This window comes from Schistocerca gregaria, chromosome 8 (genome assembly GCF_023897955.1).
Source record: "Schistocerca gregaria isolate iqSchGreg1 chromosome 8, iqSchGreg1.2, whole genome shotgun sequence".
NCBI lineage: Eukaryota > Metazoa > Arthropoda > Insecta > Orthoptera > Acrididae > Schistocerca > Schistocerca gregaria.
The window spans coordinates 55,920,700-55,934,973 of record NC_064927.1 but is presented as its reverse complement, the minus strand read 5'-3'; the positions used below and the strand labels follow the sequence as shown (position 1 = coordinate 55,934,973).

The following is a 14,274-nucleotide window of genomic DNA, read 5'->3' as shown; positions in this document are numbered from 1 at the left end:
CATGGAGCCTTCATCTGAAACAGTCTTCTACACTGAAACTGGTAATCAAAACTAAAAAGAATCAAAAAGTCTCACATTCAGAACAGACTAAGAAAAAGTTTCAATCATCATCTTGAAAAAATAAATTTATGTCATAAATTATTTGTTTATTTGCAGTCCCCACATTACAGTACCGTGGTACTCCACGAGATGAGCCAAAACAAAACAGTGTGGCTCATACAACTAAGGCAGTGAGGTGTGGGACTGTAATTTGAACCAGGATTGCAGGCATGCACCTGGAAACAAACAAAATACTAATTATGTAACTTTAATTTTTCAAGGTGATAATCAGAACTTTTTGACTACTGCTCACTGGTGGACTTATTTTCCTTTGGACAGCAATTACCATCACAATTCCTTCTACAGTACCCTTAACTCAAATTAGAAAGTACAATTTAGCATAAGAATTATTTGATGATGATGGTTTTAGGGTTACTTTCTAGAACAAAAAGAGCTGAGATGATGCACATACACATAGAAAACGAACACTGAAATGACTATTTCTTCCAGCTCATACGTGCCTTGTGATTCAAAAGTTTCTTTTTCCTGTGGTTCATTTTTCTTTTCTCTTGATAAAAGTAATGCTTAAAAGTTATGATAATTACACCTACAAAATCTGTTTCTTAAGTTAGGTGTGTATTTGAAGAACTGGTCTGTAGATTCCTTACTTCTGCTCCTAATAGTGTTAATATTCCTCAATAAAAACACATTCACTGTCATGTGGAAACTACTACAAAGCAAGGAATATAGTGTTCTCTTTACCTCCACATTCCATGACATTTGCCAAGTCCAATTCCTCCACTTCCCTTCGGGTTTCAATCTTCTTTCTGAGTTTCTTGCACTTTTCTATAGTTGGTCGCCCTGAAAATATTAATTGGACTATGACAATATTTGGAGTGTAAAAGTATCTGCTGAGTCTTGAATGAAGATCTCTATTATTAGTTTACAAATATGTACTGTTCCAATGATGAATGGTAGTGTTAGTTGTGTTATAATAATGCTTGTCACTGAAGTGAATGGAAGAGCTGGCCACATTGCTCACATAGATGTGCTTTATGACTACTCAGGGGTGTTATTTAACTGCAAATCACTAAAAATATATTGAAAAGTACAAAAAATTGTTCATATATAGAATGTGTAAGAATGTTCACCAGAAACAAACAATCCTATTCCAGGCAAATACTGGGTGGTCCTCACCGAAAGACCACAGCCAACACTTTTGGATTTCCTTGTTCATTACTGAGACTGTTTAACTGAAGTAAATTTTCATTCTGTATTACCATTGTTATTTTACATTGTTAGTTTCAGCCTGGAGTTTCATTTATGTCCTGATAACAGTCCCACAAGTAACTCACTGGTGGTGTTTGACCTGATTATTGAGATCACAGCTGGAAATCTGTTTCTCTCTAATACTTATTTTGGAAACTGCCATTCCCATAGACTATCACATCATGTAATCTGTTATTAACTTTGGGACCGATATTGTCAGTAACCAGTAGCAGATGAATATTCCCAAAATTGGATGAAAAAGAAACTCCACAACTGGCCTCACTTCAACTTATGTTTAAGTATTGCTGTACTGACTACAACAATTGTGAACACACATACTAATAAACCCTGGCTGCAGGGTTGTTTTCCAATTTATTTATTGCATTATTTATTTCGGGACTACCAGTCCGTGCATCTGAAGTGGGGGCTCGTGTCACGAAATCGATAATGGAATAAAGAAATTGAAAACCGTACTTTCAGCCAGATGCTAATTTATTTATAATTTCAAAAACTAAAATGGTGTTTGTTTAAGTCACTGCACATTAACTAACCCATAGCCAAACTTAAGGACTCACAGTCTTCACATGTGGAATTGTGACTTCTTAAAAGCAGGCTGCAGTCTAAAACAGCAGCCCTGAAAATTCTGGCCCAATGAAAATCGTTAAAACTATGCACTACTGCACTTAAAGCTGTAGCAAATTCACTGTTTGTGAGTTTCATGATGTGACATCCACGTGGAATGATCTGTGAACATCAGTGCAATCAGGTTGCATGTGCTATAGCTACATAAGAATGCTCTTGTTAATGGAAATCAGAGACAGCACAGAGATATACATATAAACATATAAACAGACAAACCAAGTCACATACTGTTCACAGACTGTACACAACTAAAAACTCCTTACCTTTGAGACCATTCTCCTCAAGGAGTGACAGCAACTTCTGTGCTCTCGCTTTGTTACTGCGGCAATCCTTCCACAGATCTGAATAGTTGTGAACACGAATACCTGCTATCTTCAGGTATTTCTTAAGAGATATAATTCGTTTGTCCTCATCTGGTAGCTGTCACAATTTAATTAATAAAAAACACACATGAAAATAATGATAAAAATATAGACAGAAAAATGCATCTTTAATTAAATTATAAGTAGTGGACAAACAAATGTTGCATAATTAATTTTGAAACACCATTATTTTGAATGAAATTTTATGCATATGTTCTTCATAGAATAAAATTACACAGTCCATGCCCAAGTCGATAAAATTTCATCTTTTAAGACACTTTTAATGGAGGGCTACAAAATATTGTGTGAGATAGCTTAGAACTGGAATTGTCTTGATGCTTCACAAAGGGAAAATAACCAACTGCAACAATTTTTTAACTTTCTTGTTACAGCAACTGTTTTTGGAAACACAAATTAGTTTGAATAGCCTTTTGTAGTTTAGTGGAGAAGTTACTGCTATGAATGATAATTAACTGCAGAAGTTATTTGTGAGTGTTTTATAACTTATTATGATACAAACATCTTGTCCATTCTTTTAATCAAATCTGAGCATTGCTTGATTTCATTAGGAAGAGGCAATTTTTGGCACTAGAAAAGATTTGTTTATTTTGGAGAATCTCTGGATGAGGTTAAAAATGAACTTAAAATACTACTGTTCAATTTTCACATATTATCATGTTAACAAATGGATTTTGTACTAGAAATGTAAAAATATTTTGTATAGTAGTTTTATGTTAATCTGAGTATGAAATACAGATTTTACAAAAGTTTTATTGGTTTTACACAGTCCACTTAGAGCATTTTCATTCTGGTTAATTACACTGCCTTGAAAAAAGCTAAAATCTGGTTTCTCAACATCAGAAAGCATTTGTTCCTCCTTGCCAAACATCGTTAATATAATGACTTACTGTTTAAGGTCCTCCCACTCCCTCTGCATTCGAAGAAACTCACACTTTTTGTATCAGTTTTTTACTTCAACTCACTCAATAGGTTATCATTGTCAACACAGCACTGGCATTGCAAATAATTATAATTTTGCTGTATCGATGTACCTGGCTTAACCTCTTCCCCCTCCAAAAATGATCCTTTCAGTTTTCTTGTTTTTCTATTTTGTCATTTACTATAAAGTTATTCAGTTCTTGTCTAATAATTTCATCAGGAATCCTGCCCAATTTTGTGAAACCTTTAACTGCTAGTAAACATTTTATTTCAGGTGTCTGAACATGGCTAGAATCTCTCCTCTTCATAATACAAGATTTCACTGTCATGCAGTAGAACAGGCCCAGCCATCATCTTATAGAATTTCTTTTTTGTCTCTCTTTATATACTTTTTAATGTTCTGCTTACTGTCCTTTTTTTACAATTGCTAAAAAAGGTTTGACGGCATACATAATTGTCCAAAAACCCAACTATGGAAAGTCTTAAGTAAGAGGAATTGTCTGGATCCATCTGTCCTTTTCGTAGTCAAAACAAATGGCATGCTTGGAACAAGAGTACCATAAGGCTGTTTAGCCAACAGTCCTGTAGTCTCAGCAATACTCCATGTCTTCCAAGCCAAAATGTTAGCATCTGGAAATGCTTCAAAGCCACCATAATCTGCTTGATTGCCCTATACAACAGCAAGTGTCAGCCAGGTACTACCTCCAAACACTGCTTGTACATCACAAGTAAAGTTCAGATGGAGTCCACGAAAAACATTTGGACCTCCAATGAATTGCTGTTTATTAAACTGCCCAGCCAAGTCAATATCAATCGCCTTCAAACTGCGATACACAGATACACTGCGCCGCCAGCGACGACAGTAACCACGCCGCAGAAGCATTGCTGTGGCACGTTAACACAAGTGAACATAGCAAGCCAACGCCCAGCGAGACACCCTTGTGCTACAACACCTTGAAGATATCTAGTAAACAAACACGTTTTTCTTGGTTATAATTTAAAAAATGGAAAGCTGGGTACTACTCACCTACTGAGTGTACAAATGATCTTCAGATACTAGACACATCCACATACAATTGCATCTAGATGCATTCTGGCTAATGTGCACTGCATATTAACTGTTGGTGGTAATCACCAACAATTAAAATACAGTGGACGTTATTTAGTTTGTGCCTGGAAATAAATATACGTGAATCCATCTAGTACTTGAAGAAATACGTCAGCTCAATTGTTTAGCCAATTATTTCAACACTAAATTTTCACTGTATAATAATTTCTTGTTTATGATTAGAGATATAAAAAAAAAACCAGCAAATTACAAAATTACAGCACGTAAAAATAACAAAACTGTGTCATATGTTAAATATAAAAATACTTCACAAATGTTGACAGTGGCATTTTCAACATAATTTTTGAAACTTTATACAGTCTTCAAAACAGATAAAATCTTTTCTGGTACAAAAATACCAGCTTCATTTTATAAAATGAAAACAAAGAAAATAAATATTTATGACATCAAAGTATGCACAAATCTGAGAAAATTTTTGGATCACAAATTTACATGTTCATTACTTCTAGAATGCTAATGCTCACAAATAACTGTAACATATCGCAGAACTGAAAACTAGTTAATTATCTACGGAACTACCAAAGTGTACTCACTATACTGTACTCAAAAATTACTGCAGTCACAACATGGTTCAAAAAATGTCATGATTGATTTTTCTGCAAATTTTGACCTAATGTAGCACCATAACTGTCAATGACTCTGTCTTGAAATTTTAACACTGTGTGCCAATGTCTCAGAAGTCAAAAGAAGATTTTTCAGCCTGTTAGTCTTCTTATACATTTAATCACAAAAAACAGATTTTGGATGCAGAACTATTACTTGGAACTTCCTTCCTGTCACATGCCCAATATCACACTCCAACAACAAAACAACTGAACTCTAGATCTATTACTCTGAGAATTTCAAAAATAACTCACTTTGAAAAAAAAAATAAATAAAATTAAAATAATAATAATTAAAAAAGCCACACACACACACACACACACACACACACACACACACACACACATTTGCTCAAAGAACAATTATTTACGGAACTATAGGTTATGAACGTAAATATATACATTATCCCCACATCAGTTTGTAAGTCAATTACTTGAACTTTTTGGGGAATTTCACAACTCGAGCAAATCTGATAACTTTCTTTTATGTGGCTGTTGATTTGTGAGTAACTCATTCACTGGCTAAGTGCTCTGTGTGTTATCCTGTAGATCACAGGTGCTTGAGTTCACAAGGATGTAGACAGGTCTCAATCTTAAGTGAAATGCTTGTTGCCACATCCTAAATTTTTAGAGTGAAATTTTTTCTTCTCCAAGACTTCATAGGGCCCTTCACAGGGAAGCATTAGTTTGGTTATCACTTTGTCATTCCTCACAAATACACAAGTTGCATTATGCAGATCTCTGCTAGCAATCGGCATTTCTTTTACCTTATGGGAACATTATGAAGGGCATAATTTATCCATATGCTGGTGTAACTGAGAAGTGAATGCTGGTAGATCTATTTGTAGTTTATTTTCCAACCTTACACTGAAATCACCAGACATTGTTAGAATTATGCCATACAACAGCACCACAGTTGTTGAGCTATTTTCTTCTCTTACACAGCAAAATAGTCCTCAGAGAACAGTCAGAATTATGTCACTCCATTTAGTTGTACAATGTGCTCTTATGACTGGCTTCAATGTTCATTGGAATCTCTCTATTTTTCCATTTAATTATGGATGGTATGCTCTAGTTTGAGTTAATTTAGAACTACAAATCTTAGCTAATGCATGGAACAGTTCTAATTGGAAGTGTGCTCCTTGGTCAGTCACTATTTAGGTACGTGCTCCAAATCTAGTGATCCAGGAATTATTAAATGCTCAATGCTATGGTTTCTGCTTGAATACCGTGAATTGGAATGTCTTCTGTCCAGTTACTGAACCATTCAATGCATGCTAAACAGTATATGAATTATGTGAGAAAAGTACCACCACAACTGTATCTTGAGAATGTCTTTATCCTATCACACGACTAATTTCGGTGGCACATTACCAGTGTCCTCAGGCCTGCTGCCAAAAGAGTATTTGATTTCTTTCACACATATATTGTGGGATCCTTGTTACTAACACATGTGGACTAGCTTTTATTAGGAGTCTATACTTGACTCCTTGTTGTCTCCAGTCTAATGGATCACAGTAAATGTACCAAATAAATCAAATACTCTTATGACAGTGGGCATGAATATGGCGGTAACGTGCCACTGAAACTAGTCGTGTGATAGGATAAAGATATTATAAAGATACAGCTGTGGTGGTACTTTTTCCCACATATATCATCCATTCAATAAGATGGACATCCATAAATTTATTATGAAAAGAAAAGTTGCTACTCAACATATAGCGAAGATTCTGAGTCACAGATAGGCACAACAAAAAAAAGTCTGTCATAAATAAAGCTTTCGGTCATTATGGCCTTCGTCAACAATAACACACACACACACACACACACACACACACACACACACACACACTGCAGTGTGGTTTCAGTTGCCTGAGACAGCAGTCATGTGTGTGAGTTGGGTTTGCGTGTGTGTCTGTCATCTATTGTTGACGAAGGCCATAATGGCCGAAAGCTTTGTTTGTGACAGTCGTTTTGTTGTGCCTATCTGCGACTCATCATCTCCGCTACATGGTGCATAGCAACTTCGTTTTTCATAATATTGTTACATTCCAGCCAGGATTTTCCACTGTTTGACATCCATAAATTTAGTATATGAACTCATCTGAGGGAGGCAGGGAGCCAATTAGATCAATGTGTATCACCTTAAATCGTCCACCTGTGCTTGGAAACTGGCCAAGAGCAGATTTAGTATGTCTAGTAACTTTTTTATTTGGCATGCTATGTGCGATTTTGCCCAGTTTTGGATATCTCATTTTATGTTTGACCAAATAAATCTGTATGTGAGTGATTCCACAGAAGATCTAAACTGATGCAGAATATAAGGATGAATGTTACTTGTTGATACATCACACCATAATAATCTTCCACCAGGGTTTTCATGCTGTTTAAAGTTCAATGATGATGAGAACTAGAGTAAAGTTTCTCAAGTTTTCCATCACTCACTTGTGCACCTGCTATCTTCCCATAATCAATTGGTACTACTTCTTCCAGTCTGGATAAGTTGTCAGGCCACACTATTTTCTTTTCCAGAAATGTGTCTGATATCTGTCATAAATTGTGATATGAATTGTAGGTGGACACAACTGCATAGAGGTTACTTTATCGTTCCGTTGTTCAAAAGCATGTGTCAAAGGACCACAGTCAGTGTACACTGCAAATGACAGTATTTCAAGGCGGTACTTAAAATACCTTAATGCTGAGAAGTTCCCTATTGTATGTTGAATATTTCTTCTGTGATGGTGAGAGCGTTTTGGAGTAAACACTAACTAGTTTCCATATTCATTCTTCTTTCTGTTGCAGCACTGCACCATATGCAAAATCTCAAGCATCTACAAATAATGCAAGATCATTGTTTACATTTGGTAATGTTAAAAGAACATTTGCAAGGCCCATTTTGCAATTCTCAGATTGTTGTGTTGCGTTTTCTGTCCACTGTGTGCTTGTTTTGTCATTTTTCTTGGTGTTCTTCAAGTAATCACTTAGAATAGCTTCTTGTACTCGTTTTGGGTCTGGTTTGGTACCTTTTGGAGTAAACACATGATCTAAAACATTAATTTCTTAAACTCCAACATTAATCCTCAAACCAAATTTGTTCAACTGTTCAAACAGGATGATTAAATTAAATTAGATTAGATTACATTCACTTTTTGTTCCAAAGATTCAAAAAATGAATTGTTTCACAAGGGTGTGGAATATGTCAGAAAGTATAACATAAAAACATAAAACATTTGAATACAATACATAAGTATTGTCTGATCATTTGTGAGGAGATTGTCAAAATAGGTGAATAAAATGTGGAAATTTGATGATATTTACAGAATTAATATGCTGTCAGAATGAAACATTGTTATGCACTATTAATAAATTTATCATACACAAAATACCTAATCTCAACGGTCGTGACTAAGTGCTGTCAAAACTGAAACTTAACAGATATTTTTACTTAAGCTGGGTTAACAGTCTTTGTTAAGATACTCGTCTATAGAGTGGAAGGAGTTGCCTACCAAAAAATCTTTCAACCTCTGTTTAAGCCATGCTTTATCTGAAACCAAGTTTCTACGGGTAATGGCAATTTATTGAAAATGTGTGTTTCTGAATATTTGATCGCCTTTTGGACCAGGGTAAGTGATTTTAGATCTTTATATAGATTATTCTTATACCTGGTACTCAATCTATGTATTGAGCTATTGGTTGGAAATAGAAGTATGTTACTTGCAACAAATTTCATTAAGGAATAAATACACTGAGAAGCACTGGTTAAAATACAAAGTACCTTGAACAGGTTTCTACATGATGTTCTTGAATTTACACCACAAATAATTCTTATCATTCGCTTTTGCATGCTAAAAACATTCGCTTGGTTTGATGAGTTACCCCAGAATATGCTCCCGTATGACATAATAACATGAATGCAAGCAAAGTATGCAAACTTTTTATATTTATATCTCCTGTATCAGACATCATTCTCATTGCAAATACAGACTTGTTTATCCACTTCAGCAGTTCTGTCGTATGCCCTTCCCAACTGAATTTAGTATCGAGTTGTAATTTCAGAAATTTAACACTGTCAACCTCTTCGATATGTGTCTTGATATGTTATACACACTTTGGAAGGAAATATCTTACAGGTTCTGTACTGCATATAGTGGGTCTTTTCAAAGCTTAATTGCAGTGAATTGGCTTTAAAATATTTATTAATGTCAACAAAAATTTGATGAGCAGCTATTCCTAAATCTGTACTTGACTTGTTACTTATTGCAATGTTTGTATCATCTGCAAACAAGACAAATTTAGCATCTGGCAATGTAACAGACGAGAGGTCATTAATGTACACAAGAACAGGCAATGGACTCAAGATGAAACCTTGAGGAACACCACATGTAGTTAATTCTCAATCAAATGAAGACTACTGCTCATTGCACAAGTATTTTGCAATGACACCCTTTGTTTCCGGTTAGTTAGATAAGACTCAAACCACTTTGCAGCACTGCCAGTGACATCATAATATTCTAATTTACTTAAGAGGTTGCTGTGGTTCACACAGTCAAAGGCTTTTGACAGGTCACAGAAAATGACAGTAGCTTCTAATTTATTATGTAATGAATTAAGTACATTCTCACTGTAAGTGTAAGTAGCTTTCTCTATATCAGAACTCTTAAGAAATCTAAACTGTGACTTGGACAATATATTATTTGCAGTTAGATGCTTAAGGAGCTGCTTGATCACAACCTTTTCAAATATTTTTGAGGAAGCCAGCAAAAGTGAAATTAGTCAATAGTTTGATGGTATCTCTTTATCCCCCTTCTTGTAAAGAGGCCAAACTTCAGCATATTTTAACCAGTCTGGAAATGTCTCGCTGATAAGAGATTGATTACACAAATAACTTACGACAGAACTCAACTCACATGAGCACTCTTTGATTAACTTAGTTTATATCCTATCGTACCCACAAGAATACTTTGATTTTAAGGATTTTATGATGGATGCTACTTCTTTGGGAGACATGTTATTTCCATTTTACTGAAGTTATTTTTAAAGACTGGTCTCAGATACTCCATTGCACCGTTTGCCAAACCTGATAATCCCAAGCTGTCAGCAACAGAAATGAAGTGCTTGTTTAAGAGGTTTGCAACACTATATGCACTTGTTACCAAAGTCTCATCTATTTTTAGAGCTATCTCTTCCTTTCCTTTTCTGGCCCCACCTGTTTTTGTCTCCACTATATCCCATACAGTTTTCATTTTGTTGTCTGATGTAATCATCTTTTTCTCATAATAAAGCTTCTTCAATTTCTGGATTACTTGCTTCAATATTCTGCAGTATTCTCTGTAATGCATTAAAATGCTAACATCAGAGCTGTTCCTAGATAGTAAATACAGCATCCTTTTTGTCCCACATGATATTTTTATTCCTTGTGTAATCCATGGTTTATTTTTTGACTTATGTGTAATTTGAGTTACCTTTGGAAGAAAACAATTTTCAAAATAATAGAGGTAACTATTAATGAAAGCTTGAGTCAGAAGTATTGTAAACATCTATCCAGTTCATGTCTTTGAACCATTTCCTGAATTTCTCAATTTTTGACTTAATTATTATGCTCCTGTACTCGGATTTAATAGATTTTTTATCCTGACAAGTTTCAACATTTAACACAAGATGCTGCATGTCATGATCAGATGGCCCATTTACTATTGGTTTTGTGCTATGACTTTTTTCCCCTAGATTTGTCTACAAATACATTATCAATAGCAGTTTCAGAGCATTTACATATCCTAGTTGCAAAGTTCATACAAGGAACTAAATTGAATTATAGTGTTATTGACTGCAATAATTGTTCACTGACAGGGCTTTCGAATAAATCCACATTAAAATTCCCTTGTTTTTTACCATGGGGTGGGACAACAGAGTTTCCAGATTTTTTACAAAGAAGTTAAAATTTCCTGAAGTGACCTCTATATACCTATTATTATAAAGGACTTTTGAAATACCACTTTTGTTGCACATGCTTGTAAGTGCTGCTCCGAACAAAATTTATTGATATCAATATTCTTGAAATCAAAACAGTTTCAGACAATGTGGCATCTCCTCCTTTCTTGACATTTTCTCTACAGAAGTAAGAAGTTAACTTGAATCCTGTAACATTTAACATTTGTATACCAGTAGTAACGTGATGTTCAGAGAGGCACATTATATCAACTGGTTTGCTCAACTCTAATTCTAGAACACAAATAAGCAACTCATTAAGCTTACCCCTTAGTCCTCAGATATTCAGATGCAATAAGGATAACGGATTTTGTGCACTGGGTGAATTACAAATGGATTAACCTAATTTTCCTGTCAATTTTTGAGTATCTCTAGTTTCAATCAGAGGCTGTCTGCATGAATTGTGTAAATTAAAATTTGCTTTCTGACTGCCTGTTTTATCAATGTGTGTGTCATTTCTGTCTCTGAACACCTTTTGTTTCTGCCTCCCTACCGTAAAAAAACTGCTGTTCTGTCACTTGTAACCATTGGTACTTTACCACTTGTGACAGCCCCCCCCCCCCCCCCCCCCCCCAGGTTATTTGCTATTAGCCCTTTCCTGTTGAGATGAAGGCCATGCCTAGTTTAGTCCCACCTGCTGAGTCAACAGGAACCACACTGATATGAGACCCCATACCAGACCCAAGCAACCATTCCACCTCCGAATTAATTCTCCTGACAGAACAGTGTAAATGAGACCGGTAATGGTGCCTCAGAACAGACACAAGCCCAACACCATTATGTCTAATTGCTGAAGCTATCTTTAGCACGTCACTCTCAACTGAATAATTAGGATTCCTATCTATGCTGTTGCCCACCTCATCCACAATTACCACAGTGTCTTCCTTTTTAAGTCTTTACAAAGTGAACCTATATCCTCTATCACCTGACCCAGACTTGCACTATGTTTAGAAAAACTTGTGACCTGGAAACCTGATCTTGGTTCATCCTGCAACAGTTGGCCAACATCTCTACCATGTGAAATACCGAACAACAAAACTTTCTTCTTCTTCTTCTTCTTCTTCACAACTTTTTCTGACTCCTTACTTTTCTAACACTTTTTTGAAAGTTTGTTGTGTCCTGTCTACTCCTACATCTACTTGTAGCTCATCAGTTTCCAACAATGACAACAGATCAAACCTGTTTTCCACATTCACAACCACACTGTCTGAGAACATCCTATTCCTCTTTCTTGTATAACATTTTGCCACTTCCCACCTCTTTTTTCCCTTCCCCCTTAACCTGTTCGGATCTTGTTTTGCTTTATCTAGTTCCGCCTGAAGGGCAGAAGTCTTCTCCTTCCGGTCCACTATATTCCTGTCTCTACAGCAAATCCTACACTACCAATGAGCCTTGTTTATTTCCCCAATTCCCAGACCACTACAGTAACCCAAATGAAAGAAGCTGCAACAACCCTCACACCACACCCCAGAACTAACAATCCTATGGCAAGTCATACACTTCTCACTCATGGCAAACAAATTTTAGCTTTAGACTAAGTTAAAACAAGAATAACTTCCTAGACTACTTGATTAGTACATTACATTTCTTAGACAGTTTAGGCCTACGGTTTGGATACTAATTCAAAACTTCCAGAGAAACAAAAATGATTTAACCTGTATTGTTTACATGATGAAACAAAAAGTAAACAAAGAACTGAGCCTACACTATACAATATTTTCACTTATTTCAAAACTTTTCACTTTGCTTGCTTACCAGAGAATCAAACGGAGAGCATACAAGAAAACACTAATAACACAAACTTTACTTTATTGAAATAATCACGTAACTTACAGCATATAAAAGCGTAAACAAATCCTAGTCCAAAATTCACACCTATAAAATGTTTTCTTTTTCTGGAAAAAAAAAAATTGATACCTTCAATTCACAGCTTACAAGAGGTATTAATTTAGTTTTTTATGATGTAATATTGCCCCAATTAATTGTTATTACTCAAACATTTATATTTACGAGAGCTGTGAATGTACAGCACTCATTAACCAAAAAGTTGAGTATGTTTTTTTTGGAGAGCTAGAAGCTATCTGAACATCATCTAAATATGCAAATCAGAAATCTAAATCTCTCAAAACATAATTCATAAATCTCTGAAGGGCACTGGGCACATTCCTGAGGTCAATGGCATGAAATTGAATTCATAAAGTCCAGAAGGTGTGCACAGCACTCTCTTTCCTTATCACTTTCAGGTAGTGGGATTTGGTAACATGCTTTGAGGAGATTAACTTTCAAAAATTTTTCTTGTCCAAAAGGACACAATTTATATGAGGAACTGGATAACAGTCTTGAACAGACCTGTCATCATGACATCGTTAGTCTTCACAAACATGCCAGTGACCATCTGGCTTTTCTACCATGTGCAGCGGACTAACCCACTGGGATTTGGAAGCACAAATTATATCATGATTCATTAGGAACTGGAATTATTGTTTAACCAACTTTAGTTTATGTGGCTCTAACCTGCAGGCTTTTGAGTACACTGGTGGGTCACTGCTGGTTGCAATATAACGTTTAACATCATGCTTAATTTCTCTCAGAGTAAGAGTGGGTTTTGTCAGGTCAAGAAATTTTTTAAGTGGTTCAGAGTAATTACAGTTAGCTTGGAGTGAACTGATTGAATCAGGCAAATCAATTGCACATTGCAGGGCAGCCACATGTAACTGAGTATTGCTGTCAACTAATAATTTTCTTTTCAGTTCTATAAATGAGCTCAACTGATGAAGAAAGTCTGCACCAATTATATTTTTTGTGGTGTTATGCTACAATGAAAGGGCACTCAAAACTATGTTTTAAACGTAAATTAATATTAATATTTTTGATCCATAAGTTTTAATCTCAGATCCATTTGTAGCATAAAGTTTGTAGCCTACTTCTTTAGCCTTATCCCTGGGACACACTGGTTGGTTGGTTGGTTTAAAGGAGGGGGGGAACGAGGACCAAATTGAGAGGTCATCGGTCCCTTGTTCCCAGTAAAATAATTACACAAGGGAAAGAAGAAAAAAAGGAGACATACAACGAAATAACAGGAGAATGGAAGAACGACAGAAGGATAACCAACACTACTATGCACAAAACAGGAAAAGAAAACCACAGAGAGAAGCAAGAAACAGGAAGAAGGGGGTAAAAAAAAAAAAAAAAAAAAAAAGAAGAAGAAGAAGAAGAAGAAGAAGAAGAAGAGCACATGACCGTGGCTTGCCGATCACGAGAATAAAAAAGAAAAGCCAGCCACTCTGTGACACATTAAAACATCCAC

The 14,274-nt window shown here is 35.5% G+C and overlaps 1 protein-coding gene across 6 annotated transcripts in view; it reads right to left on the bottom strand.

The window, feature by feature from the left end:
- The window catches only part of LOC126284650 (uncharacterized), a 73,246-nt gene that overhangs the window by 19,705 nt on the left and 39,267 nt on the right, over window positions 1–14,274 (bottom strand). For all 6 annotated transcript variants that reach the window (XM_049983738.1, XM_049983739.1, XM_049983741.1 and 3 more), the window contains exons 3-4: window positions 2,214–2,370; window positions 802–900 (exon numbers count right to left, since the gene is read on the bottom strand). In XM_049983738.1, the coding sequence (XP_049839695.1) occupies window positions 802–900; window positions 2,214–2,370 (256 nt within the window). The remainder of the gene's footprint in view (window positions 1–801; window positions 901–2,213; window positions 2,371–14,274) is intronic.